Source organism: Equus caballus, chromosome 17, assembly GCF_041296265.1.
Source record: "Equus caballus isolate H_3958 breed thoroughbred chromosome 17, TB-T2T, whole genome shotgun sequence".
NCBI lineage: Eukaryota > Metazoa > Chordata > Mammalia > Perissodactyla > Equidae > Equus > Equus caballus.
Genome location: NC_091700.1, coordinates 77,621,140 through 77,635,082, shown reverse-complemented (window position 1 = coordinate 77,635,082; position 13,943 = coordinate 77,621,140). Strand labels below are relative to the sequence as shown.

Genomic DNA, 13,943 nt, shown 5'->3' with positions numbered 1-13,943 from the left:
CCCGTTGATTCTAACTCTATTTTCTCACCACCTATCTAAATCACTAGGTTGAGTGTTAACTCAACTTGGCCATCAGCTAGCAGCAAATTGTGCCCAAGATTAATTCCTTACCTTTATTCTCTCTTATTCCTTACCTTTATTCTCTTTCCCTACTTTTCATCTGTATCATAATCTGTATTTCATCTTAAAACACACAGTGTCAAAATAAATGAGGAACTTAATGAGTGAGAGAATATAATATAAAGGAAAGTGGGAATAATAAAAATTGCATCAAATTCCTTATCTTTTAAAACAACCATTCCATACTAAGAATATGAAAAACTTATGGATTTGAGTGCATAACTGCAGACAATCATTAAATAATAATCTAATCTGATATTCTCCCATTTTGATGATTTAAGTGCTATGAAACCTCTTTTAAAAATAGCTTTTTCTGAAATGAGATCTTATATTTTATATGTAGACTCTAGAACCTACAGGCAAGACTGTTTCTAAACATAGAGTGCTTCAAAATGAATAAATGATAGTGTCTAGTACATTCATTTTGGATGTGAAAAAGCTCAGGTACTTGGAATGTAAGAAAGGGGAGTGATTTTTAAAATATAGGCATTTGGGGAAATAAGGAATCTGACAGTTGAGAGTTTTATTAGTGATGATTCAGAAACTTTTAAAAGTTGAAGAAAAAAGTAACATTTTAAAAATAACCTTTGTTAGGAAAGAAATGCTCTCTGAGCTAGTACCATAAAAATCGAGATGTAATTTCTACGTACTCATTTAACTTGCTTCATTTTATCTGAAAAACATAATTTCCTGTTTTTGACAGTGATAAGCAGTGTTTGACTAATGACAACCATTGTAATAAAGATTCTTGAATATATTTTAAAATAATCATATTTCCCTTGCAAATAAATACTATCTTAACTGAAAAAAACACCTTATTTCTAGTCTCATTTTAGCTGTAGGGAAAGAAATAATGAAGTGTAAAACTTAAAGTCTCTGACATGAGGCTTTAAAAAATTTTTAAATGGTGAACATAAAAATGTAAATGCTGTAGGAAAGCAGTGCATGTGAACATTTTAAAAGTTAATTAGTGCACAATTTCAACCATAAATACCACTAAAAAAAAAAACCTAAAGCGACTATACTACAGTTGCTTGCAGGTTTTCTACACATGTACGCAAATAGTGCAGAACTGTGCTAGATGAGGATTGAAAACAATGTATTTTTTTAGCTTGCTATATAACACCACATATTACTAAACATTTAAAATGACATGTACTTATTTCCATCAAAATCCACTTGCACTGTATTTGGTATAAAAGGGGAGTGGAAAGACCATTTGCAGAAAAAGGAGGAGTTGAGCAGTCCCAAGGTGGAGCTGTCTCTTGTGTTAAATGACACTGGCAGATTAAAGCGCTGTGATGGGGAAGGGCTTAAAGGCTGAGTCAAAAGCCAAGAAGTCTATTTACGCCTACCTCCCAGCCCTTGGCAATCTGACTAATAACAAACTGAGCTAACAAGAAAGACTAGAAAGGGAGGAAAGAGAACATTGCTGCAGCTCCAATCTACAACCTAAGAAAGCAAGAGTGATCAATCCCAGCTCTGTGAAACATCTTGTTTATTTACTGCATTCAGCAGCTTGCAAATGGTTAACTATATGCAGAAAAGTCAGCACAGCTGTGAAGTATGCTGTGAATTTTAATTGGGGGAAAAAAGGACAACTGCTTCAGGATGATCTAGTATGCACTCTGCTCGAAATATTTTCAATGAAATGCTCAGCATTTTGTCTTTGACCAAAGGTTTTAACTTTATGAAGCAATGGGACTTGCCAAAAAGTGATATTTGAGAAGAAAGTACGTGGTGGTTGGTGTTTTCTCGTTTATTAAAGAAACCGAATTTACTTTGAACATCTCTTCCAGCTGTGCGTTACAGATAACGTCAGGAAGAGTCTCTGCTTTACAGGTAAGATGAATGTTTCCAGGTTTTTCTGATACCTGTTTTTGCATTATCCTAAGGCGATTGAATTTATGTTTGCCCCGTTAAAAAAAAATAACTTTGCCTTAAAGGATATCTAGTTTCATTCTTGTTCACTGGCACAACTAAGGTTATAGAGACGCCTGTTTTCTCTGAGCAGCAGATATTTAGTCTAACAGCTGGCTGTAGAGAAGAACAAACAAAATAATGTGCCACTATTTCTTTGACAGCATGCAGTTTGTTATTGGAAACTAAATATGTGTGCTTTCTGAAGGAAAGATCATTTTCAAACGCCATTGTTGAATTTAAAATATAAGCAGAATATTAAAAGATTCTTTATATTTTGTACACTAGTTTTATTATTTTCTGACTTGAAAATACGTTTTCTGAAAATATGTAAATGAAGATTTTTGACCTCTTTAACACTGTATCAGACGTTGTCAATATGAAAGCACTCTTCAAATTTGTGTGTATTTCTGAAAAGATTAGAAACTGTTTCCCAGGATAATATGAAGAGCATAAAATGCATGTAAGATGAATAAAATACTGACAGGTTGGCTTCTGGAAGTTATTTACTATTTTCTCAAGATGCTATGCCTGGTGAAATGAGTAATATTCTTTCTCTGTAATGTATGGAGAAGCACTTTCAGGGTTTGTGGAAGCTAATCCACAAGTTGAAGATTCTGACTACAAGCTGCTTGATTCTGAGCACAGCTCTCAGAGATGGTTAAAATCAAACTATTTCCCTATGGAAACGTTGCGTCTGGTAACTTTTCCTTCATGTAGAAAGGCACTATATTGTTTGGTTTGGTTTGGTTTTCTTTTGCCTGTCAGAAACTTCATACTATCCACGTTTTCCATGAAACAGTGTGTTTTCACAGAATGAAAGTTTATTTTCAGGATTATTGATTGTGTTCTGGGATGTTTTATCTGATTGTGAATTTTAATTAGATTCAAAGTTACCGTTCACATTCCATCCAGAAAAATGAAAGCAGTTACCATTTCGAAAAGTTGAATAGTTTTAAGATGTGGTGTTTGTTTACCTTTCAATTTAGTTTGTATAAGTTTAAGGTGCATTATTTAGAGGAAGGGAATAAAATTAGAGACCATTAGAGTTATATGTATTTACCTTGTCATTGCTGTCATCTCAGAATCTTTTTAAAAATTGCTGTTTCGGATGCCTGTCTTAAATTTTTAAGGAGTTGGAGTATGTGATGTCGTTATCCTAACCATCGTTTTTTATTTAGCAGATTAGAGATATCCTCAAATATTTTAGTATGGTGCAGTTTTTTTCAGAGTTCATTGCTTGTGACTTTAAGCCTGATAATAAAGGAGATCAAACGCTTAATTATGTGATGACATTCAGTGCCCTAAAGCTTGTTTTAAGACCTCATTTGGAAGTCATTTGCTAGAAGTTTATATGTGGCATTGCTTTTTCTTTTAGAATAGCTGGAAATGCAGGTTAAAGATAATTTTTTCTTGTTTTGTTTCTATGCCATTAACCTTATTCATAACAGAGGAATTAAACAGTAGCAGGATATATCTTACCTCTAAAAATTCAATATAAAGTGTGACTCAAGTGAAATTTGAAGGGGTACTCTTAATCATATATATGTAATATGATTAGGTTTATACAACTGCCCTGGACAGCATAGTTAAGACAAAATTCTTTTTATAGCACTCCACTTTATTACAACAGGGTCAGAGACATATTTTTCACAAGGTTTTTAAGTAAATAATGAAATTAGTAAGTGTCTTAAGCCAAAATCAAAGTAGGTTAAACACAAAGTTATTAGATGTTACATTATGATATCCAGTTCAAAAATAAAAATGAATAAAGGAAATGCATAATGCATGCATACATACATACATTCTTTCTATCATTTTTGCATTCCCAACAGTTATCTCTGCTTCTGGCTAATATCTACATGTTTGTCTCTTACTGTAATCCTTCAGCCTTAGATTCCTCCTCTTTGAGGTAAACTAAATCAGGGTTTTCTTGAATAAACACCTTTGCATCATATCAGATTATCAATGGTCCATTTAGCCAATATCTGTCTCCATCTATTACATAGTTTATTTGACAGATGTGAATAAAAAGTGATTTAATATTTTAAATTCTCCTTGACCTAAATTTTATATTTTGGTCACAAAGCAGGTTAAAAGTAAAATCAACTTGCCCGTTACAGTATTTGAAAAAAATAAACGAAAATGTCCATGCAGCAAAATATTCACATTTTCAGAGTAATCAATATTTTCCTTTTTAGAGGAAAACCTATCACTTTGAAAGTGTCAGCTTCATTCCCTCCCTGCTCCTCTCCACTAAAGCCCGTTGCTATTGCATTTTGTTTTACAGAGTCAGATCCATCACGCAACAACATGAAGCTGTGGACTCATCTCTTCTTCTCATGTCTCCTTGCCTGTATATCTTCACAGTCCCAGTCTCCAAAGTCCTCAGCCGGAGGTTCCTGTGATTCTCTCTGCAACTGTGAGGAAAAAGACGGCACGATGCTAATAAATTGTGAAGAAAAAGGTATCCAGAAGTTATCCCAAATAAGTGTGCCACCATCGCGACATTTCCACTTAAATTTATTAAATAATGGCTTGACGATGCTTCACACAAATGACTTTTCTGGGCTCACCAATGCTATCTCAATACACCTTGGATTTAACAATATTGCAGATATTGAGACCGGTGCATTTAACGGCCTTGGCCTTCTTAAGCAACTTCATATCAATCACAACTCATTAGAAATTCTTAAAGAGGACACCTTCCATGGACTGGAAAACCTGGAATTCCTACAAGCAGATAACAATTTTATTACGGTGATTGAACCAAGTGCCTTTAGCAAGCTCAACAGACTTAAAGTGTTAATTTTAAATGACAATGCTATTGAGAGTCTTCCTCCAAATATATTTCGATTTGTTCCTTTAACTCATCTAGATCTTCGTGGAAATCAGTTGCAAACATTGCCTTACGTTGGGTTTTTAGAACACATTGGCCGAATATTGGATCTCCAGTTGGAGGACAATAAATGGGCCTGCAATTGTGACTTGATACAGCTAAAGATTTGGTTGGAAAACATGCCTCCACAGTGTGTCATCGGTGACGTTGTGTGCAACAGCCCTGAATTTCTCAAAGGAAGCATTCTGAGCCGACTGAAAACAGAATCGATTTGCCCCACTCCACCAGAATTTGAAGAACACGAGGATCCTTCAGGGTCGTTACATCTCACAGTAACGTCTTCAATCAGTGGTAGTCGTATGTCAACCAAGACTACATCCCTTTTAAAACCACCCACTAAAGCACCAGGTTTGATACCTTATATCACAAAGCCATCCACTCAACTTCCAGGACCCTACTGTCCTATTCCTTGTAACTGCAAAGTACTGTCTCCATCAGGACTTCTAATACACTGTCAAGAACGCAATATTGAAAGCTTATCAGATCTAAAACCTCCTCCGCAAAATCCTAGAAAGCTCATTCTAGCTGGGAATATTATTCATACATTAATGAAGTCTGATCTAGTGGAATACTTCACCTTGGAAATGCTTCACCTGGGAAACAATCGTATTGAGGTGCTTGAAGAAGGATCATTTATGAATCTAACAAGATTACAAAAGCTCTACTTAAATGGTAACCATCTGACCAAATTAAGTGGAGGCATGTTCCTTGGTCTCCACAGTCTTGAGTACTTATATCTTGAATACAATGCAGTTAAGGAAATACTACCAGGAACCTTCAGTCCAATGCCTAAACTTAAAGTCCTCTATTTAAATAATAACCTCTTACAAGTTTTACCACCACATATTTTTTCAGGGGTTCCCCTAACGAGGATAAACCTGAAAACAAACCAATTTACCCATCTACCTGTAAGTAATATCTTGGATGACCTTGATTTATTGACCCAGATTGACCTTGAGGACAACCCCTGGGATTGCTCCTGTGACCTGGTTGGATTGCAGCAATGGATACAAAAATTAAGTAAGAACACAGTGACAGATGACGTCCTCTGCACTTCTCCAGAGCACCTAGACAGAAAGGAATTAAAAGCACTAAATAGTGAACTTCTTTGCCCAGGTTTGGTCAATAACCCATCCTTGCCAACTCAGACTAGTTACATAATCGTCAGTACTCCTACAGCCACAACAACAGCGGATACTATTTTAAGATCGCTTAGCGATGCTGTACCACTATCTGTTTTAATCTTAGGACTGCTGATTGTATTCATAACGATTGTGTTCTGTGCTGCAGGGATAGTGGTTCTCGTTCTCCACCGCAGGAGGAGATACAAAAAGAAACAAGCAGAAGAGCAGATGAGAGATAACAGTCCCGTGCATCTTCAATACAGCATGTACGGTCATAAAACAACTCACCACACTACTGAAAGGCCCAGCGCCTCACTCTACGAGCAGCACATGGTGAGCCCCATGGTTCATGTTTATAGAAGTCCATCCTTTGGCCCAAAGCATTTAGAAGAGGAAGAAGAAAGGAATGAGAAAGAGGGGAGTGATGCAAAGCACCTCCAAAGAAGTCTTTTAGAACGGGAAAATCATTCACCACTCACAGGGTCGAACAGGAAGTATAAAACCACAGACCAATCAACAGAATTTTTAACCTTCCAGGATGCCAGTTCATTATATAGGAACATTTTAGAGAAAGAGAGGGAACTTCAGCAACTGGGAATCACAGAATACCTAAGGAAAAACATTGCTCAACTCCAGCCTGATGTGGAGGTACAGTATCCGGGAGCTCACGAAGAGCTAAAATTAATGGAGACATTAATGTACTCAAGGCCGAGGAAGGTATTGGTGGAACAGACTAAAAATGAGTATTTTGAGCTCAAAGCTAACTTACATGCTGAACCTGACTACTTAGAAGTCCTGGAGCAGCAAACATAGATGGAGAGTTTGAGGGCTTTCGCACAAATGCTGTGATTCTGTCTTAGTCCCAACCTTGTAAATAAGTGCCTTATGTAAGTGTGGCATCAATCAGAACTTAAGCACAGCAGTAGTCCTATGGGAAAAAAAGAAGAAAAAGAAACTCAGGGATCACTGGGAGAAGCCATTAGATTGTCTTCAGGCAATTTTGTCTGTCCCCAATACAATAATCCTTGCATGTAAATCATTCAAGGATTACAGTAATATCTGCCCACATACTTAAAAGTGTTTCATGGAAGTCCTCTTGCACATCTAAAAGAGTCTGATATTTAAGCAACTCTTATTTTCTTGAATTGCTTTACCCATCGACTAAGTAGAATTGGATTTTGCCATTTAAGAATTATACCTGTATATGTAGTTATAACACATAAGGAATATATTGCTTCTATAACCAGTATATGTACTGCAAAAAGGTACATTGTCGGATATGCCTAATTTTCTTGCAATAAAGGTAAAAGGAACTGGAACTTAAAAATTACAAATAGTGATAGTAAATAAAAAAATGGAAGGTCAAATTATATAGGCTATGAGTGGCCCACAACTTTGAACATTTGAGGGTTAAAAAAATGCCACCGCTACTATGCTTTCTGAATTTAAAAATAAGAATGATTAATAGTTCAAGTGGAATGAATAAGCAAATTTTTTGGTTTTTCTGCACATTTTGTGTGGACAATCCTATTGTCAATGCTGCTGTGAACTAAGGTATGTCATTTGTGCTCAAAGTTTAATTCTTATCCTTGAAATATTTTAAAAATGCTACTGATATTCAGCTGTAAATATGATTAGTGCATCTATTCAGTTTGATTTCTTTCATAGAATCAGTCCTTTGTAAATTTGAATACTATGATAGAAATATGTTTCTGTGGCAAGTAATAATTCACAGGTGTAAATCAAATAGGAAAGATTATTTTATTTTTATTGATGTATACTGATAGTTGCCGTAAATTAGTAGCAAAAGGCACACATAAGGGTAAGTGGTTTGAGTTGCCTCAAGAGTGGGACAATGTAGCTTTATTTTACGAGAAAGTATAGCTAGATTTCTATGAACTATTTATTCTGTACAGTTTTGTATATTTTTGTTTCACAAAGGTAATTATTCTTGGGTGCCTTTCAAGAAAATTAAAAATATTGCTCACTACAATAAAATTAAAATAAAAATCCTCTTTTTAAATGTGCTTTCTTCAATTAGTCTGATCTGTAATTCAGTAAGTCAGGATTAACATATACACGTGCGTGCACACCCACACACACACACACACACGCAAAAGGAGATTTCTGTTTGTTCTTGCCCACACAAAAGCATCCTGTTCACCATGTGCAAAAAGGCCATTCAATGTCTAAGTATGATTGACACAGAGCCAAACTTAACGTCTAACTGGTAGTGTTCCCTTTCCAGCAAATCACTTTCCCACTCAATATAAATAGAAATGATTTATTTTTCTTCTTTCTGATTATAGAATCAATTATATAGCAGATTTTCACATGGCAAAATGGAATTAATCTAGGTAATTTAGTTCTGTTTTCTGAACACCACACAGATCCATGCACAGGGTTAGGAAGGAAACATATTTCCTATTAGGAAGGACTTACTTTAATTGGTTTAACACTATTTTAGTGATTCCTGAGTGTTCTCTTAAATATTTTGGTTTCCAATACTCAACTGTCTGTACTACTAGCAAAACATGCATTATTTCTTTGATCTTGAATGAGAAGCCTTCCCATTGATAAAATCAGTAGGGGCCTCTGCTGCGTGGTATAAAGGCTAATTATAAGTCTATTATGAAACCATGTCACTAGGTTTTCTTTTAAATCATTGCACATATTAATAGAAAACAATAAAAAATTATGTATTAAAAGGTTCACTGAACAGAAATTTCTCCATTAATTTCCAAGGTTGGAAAGGACAAAGAAGGGAATTATTTTTTTTTTAGGTAATACTTACTAAAGGGAAATTTGTGTGCATATGGAATACTTTATGTATTTATCCACTAGAAAATATTCAGCACCATAATTAGTAGTAAATGAACAGGAACCCTCCAAAGCGTGATTGTAATGGCTGCATTCTAAAGACAAAATAAGCAAAGCAAGAAATGAATTCATGTTATTGCACTTCTCCTGCTCAGTAGGGTATCTGCCAATATTTTCTGATTCTAATCAAGCACATATAGATATTAGAAAGACTTAAGAATTTCCCATGCCTGGAGGACCCTTGGCATGAATCCATGAATACAGACAGAGACATGTCCTCAGGAACATTCTTCTCTTTTGGGTGGAGGAAATATTTTTTTAAAATATTTATTCATTGTTAACTGCTTAAAGTAACAATGTTCATTTTTCTGCTTATAATCAAGACTGAACAAAGTTGTTTATGAAGTCATGTAAATACATCCCCCAGAATTAAATACAATCCCAGGACTAAAAGCCTGTGAGAGTCTGGATATAACTTATAATGAGGTAGAAATAATTATGGTGTCCAAAGAGTAAGAGATTTTAAAGGCTTAAATGTTTCATTCATGATGAAATCTTACTTAAGCGATTTGTTTCCCTATAAGAAATAATTGAGAATTGAGAAAGTTAGCAATGGTCTTTAAGTCTTAACAGGTCTGTGACCTATGATAATCCCTCAGAACTTTGGTTATTTTACCTGCATTTCCTATTTCTTCTCTCTCCCACTAAAGAATAATTTATATTATATTCTCTGTTTGATTATTTACCTAAGTGGCCAATGTGGTCTCTTTCTGCAAATAATTGTTAGATTCAGAGTCCTAAGTCCTAATTCAGTATCTTCAGCCTTATTCACATGTACCTGGGCATTCTAAAAAAATTAGATTTTTAATTATACTAGTTTTTAAAAAAATTTAAACGGAAGTTACATTTCACTCATTGCATATCAGTGCAGGATGTCTGAATCTTGAATTTTTATAATACTGTGATACTAGTGTATAATCCTACTGGATCAAACCTGCTTAATTCTGTCAATCTGTTGACACAAATAGTATTAATCATTAGCAAATCATTTTTCACTAAATTAGTATGAAAATACTTATGACATTTTTCTTCAGATACCTCCAGTAACCTCCACACTGAGATGGAAATTTTACAGTCTATATAAGAAAGGATCATGTCAATGATGCTGGTTCTCCCTCTTGAATCAATCTCTTATATTGTGGAGGGGAGAAAGCCTTTCCTTGTTGCTCTAATAGTAAGTAAATTGAAGTAACATCTAGGCAGCCATTAAGCTGCCTTGATGCTTTGACTCAATTAATTTAAAAGGCTTAAGCTTTGATCCAGGATTGAAGAAAATATGAGTACCTCCTTCTCATTAAAATGCAACTTTTTAAAATAATGGTTTGTATCAAATAACAATAAAGATAACCAAATATAGATGAGATAGATAGATGATGGATAGATATGTGATAGTCATAATATACATGTAATATATTTTGTATTTGTTCTTCTATGATAACTAATAGATGTATAATCAAAAGAACTCTTAAAAGAAGGGGAATACTACTAATTTGAAGAATTGTTTGATAATAAAGTGGGTTTTTTTAATATAAACGAATACCTAAGAAAGCTCAACAAAGTGCTCCACATTTAATAAGACATAATTATAATTGGAGGAGACTGTTCTCTACATGAAAAGAAAGTTATCTATCTGCATAAAATGCTGAGTATTTGGGAAGAGCAGTTTGGATGTTCCGGTAATTGGAAAATGGTTTTACAATGAATTTGAGAATTCCTCTATTTCTTTTCCATCAACCCTTTTGTGATACAGGCATGAATGGCTACAGTTTTCTTCTTGAGAAGATGGGGTATCACAAAAGGACAATCTTTTATGATAGGAAAGAAGGCAATTACAAGTCTTTCTCAGGAGGAATGGTCCTATATCTAGATAACAATATCAACAATGATCCCTTTGATGAGCAATGGATAAGGGATTAAAAATACAGTATTCCTGGAGCCAGCCTGGTGGCACCGTGGTTAAGCTTGTGCACTCCACTTCGGTGCTCCAGGGTTCACAGCTTCGGACTCCAGGCACAGACTTAGCACAGCTTGTCAAGCCACACTGTGGTGGCGTCCCACATAAAATAGAGGACGACTGGCGCAGATGTTAGTTCAGCAACAATCGTCATCAAGCATAAAAAGGAAGATTAGCAACAGATGTGAGCTTAGGGCCAATCTTCCTCACACACACACACAAAAATACAATATTCCTTTTCAGTTTATACATCCTGAAACATAGATATTCACCCAAACATTTCCTGAGGTTTATAACCATAATAATATCTCAAATAAAAAAGAGAATGTAATAGCTGCTTATCATTGAATTATGACAATTATATTATTAAAATTATATTGTTTAACAAATTTCTGTCATAAGGAAATAAACACCATTTTATGGAACACGTCTAGTTTTTTAAAGATGAATTTATATTTATTATATATATACATCTATTTTCATGTTTATGTAACACAGAGAAAGCTGCCAGATGTAGAATCCTCTTCTAGCTGCTTTAAAAGCGTTAACAAACAGACAAATACTCTCCTGTTAGTAAATGTTTTTCAGTAGAATAGTGAATGAAGAATGGGAACAATTCAAGACAATGATTTGCACACACACATGCACATGCATACAAACAAGCATGTATTTCCAATTAAAATTATTTAAAATTGTACATTTTTTGAATAGAGTACTTTTATTTCAGAATTTTAAAACATGGAAAGCAGAAAGCCTGACCTTCCACAAATAATTTTTGCCTCTTATACCTCTAAGTTTCTACCTGTGAGAAAATTGGTTATCTGTGAATGAGTAATGTATTTTGAGTCACTTGTGTAAAATCTCAGGGCATTTAATTGTCATGTCTTCATATTTGGTGTATATAGTTCTTGAACAGAGGTACATACAAAATGAGTCATTTTGCTGTCAGAATGAACATGCTCAATTTTAAATTCCTGGTGTTTTCAGTGATGAATCATCATTAGTGAATGGATGTTAATTGTATTTCCATCCCATTACTTGGTGTTGTAAGCAATCCAAAGACATATAAGTCTCCATTACTACGTTTGTATGATTTATACTGTCATAAATTAATATATTAATACATGGTTGAATAAGATGAGAACAAGACGATTAACAATAAAGTTCAGAGGATTTATGACTCTAAAAGAGAAGGATCAGTTTAAATGCTACATATGATTTCACCAATTAAGACTTTCCTAGACATACTTTGGACCTATTCCTTGCATTCTAAGTATTTTGGCTTAAAAAGGACATAGTTGAAGAATACATTGTGTTATATACAGCCAACACAATTCCCAGATATCAGCACATCATAAACTTTCGAGTTTGTCTATTCTAATTTTCTCATTTTACAAACGAAGGAGGTAAGAAATTTACCTTATGTTATGTAACTGTTAAGAGTAAAAAGGCCAGCATTGGAACTCTGTTTTATTCTTGTTGTTTTATTTTGTTTTGTTTTATTTTCAGGGGAGTGGTCTTCTCTAGACTGTCTGCCACAATCATGAGTATTTACAGGCCAGATGGAATCTCAGAAAACGTTTGTCTTGTGTTTCACGTACTTTGCTTCTGTGTTTACATAGGATACTCTTCGTTTACTATTTTATGGAAAGAAAAATTAGACATTTGAGTAATGTTGGACATGGGTTTCATAATTCTAAATTATTCAAAATGATATATAAACACATATTAGATACAGGTAGAAAAAAGCTGACTGATTTAGTGAATTGGACAACACATACATGTGATAGAAACCCATTGTGTCAGATTTTTTAAAAACTCAGAATAATTAATTACTATTTATCAATACTCTATAATTTTCAAACACAATTTATTAAGAATTTGATTTCTGTTCTGTTTCATAGACTCCAACACTGGCAAAGAAAATATAACATGGATAGTTCTTATGATATTGCATTGATTTAAAACTTCATGCATAAACGATATGTAATTTAAGTGTGTTAGAGTTATCATACATATAGAGATTATGGTATCAGATATTTTCATTATTCCATTTCTTTTTTAGGAAGATTAGCCCTGAGCTACCATCCGCCATCAATGCTCCTCTTTTTGCTGAAGAAGATCGGCCCTGAGCTAACATCTGTGCCCATCTTCCTCTATTTTATACATGGGATACCTGCCACAGTATGGCTTGATAAGTAGTGTGTAGGTCCGCACCCGGGATCTGAACCAGTGAACCCTGGGCCACAAAGGCGGAGCACAGGAACTTACCCACTATAGCCCCTGGCTGGCCCCTTCATTATTCCATTTTTTAAGACCTCTACCTGAAGTCACTTCATTTCCATGATATCACTTATATGTTAAAATAAAGATCATTATTTTAATGAATATATCATTTAAATCCTAGAAAGATAGTTTTACAATAGGAGGGATTTCTTTTTCTTTTTAAGCAAACTTTGTTTTCAGAGCAGTTGTAGGTTCATAGCAAAACTTATGAGAAAATATAGAGTCTCTGTATACTTGCTCTCCCCAGAGAAGCCTAGCTACCTGTACTATCAATATTCCCCACCAGAGTGGTACAGTTATTACAATTGGTAAATCTACATGGATACCTAATTATCACCCAAACTCCATAGTTTACATTAAGATTCACTGTGGATGCTCTACATTCTTTGAGTTTGACAAATGTGTAATGATGTGTATTCACCATTATAGTATCAAACAGCATATTTTCACTTCTCCATAAACCCCCTGTGTTTTGTCTAATTCATCCCTTCCTGGCAACCACTGATCTTTTTGCTGTCTCCATAGTTTTGCCTTTTCCAGAATGTCATATGGTTGAAATCATACAGTACATAGTCTTTTCAGATTGGCTTCTTTCACTTAGTAATATGCATTAAAGATTTCTCCATCTCTTTTCATGGCTTAATATCTCATCTCCTTTTTGCACTGAATAATATTTCATTGTCTTGATGTGTCATGGTTTATTTATCCACTCACCTACTGAAGAATATTATGGTTGCTTCCAAGTTTGGGCAATTATGAA

The 13,943-nt window shown here is 34.5% G+C and overlaps 1 protein-coding gene across 2 annotated transcripts; it reads left to right on the top strand.

The window, feature by feature from the left end:
• The first annotated feature begins 1,345 nt into the window (after positions 1–1,345).
• SLITRK6 (SLIT and NTRK like family member 6) lies at positions 1,346–8,090 on the top strand. 2 transcript variants are annotated; one of them, XM_005601178.4, is made up of 2 exons: positions 1,346–1,962; positions 4,331–8,090. In XM_005601178.4, the coding sequence occupies exon 2, from the start codon at positions 4,354–4,356 to the stop codon at positions 6,874–6,876; it is 2,523 nt and encodes an 840-aa protein (XP_005601235.1). In that variant the 5' UTR covers positions 1,346–1,962; positions 4,331–4,353; the 3' UTR covers positions 6,877–8,090. The 2 variants fall into 2 exon arrangements, with proteins under 2 accessions (XP_005601235.1, NP_001243999.1); NM_001257070.1 differs by lacking the exon at positions 1,346–1,962 and having other exon boundaries at positions 4,354–6,876.
• Positions 8,091–13,943: the final 5,853 nt, after the last annotated feature.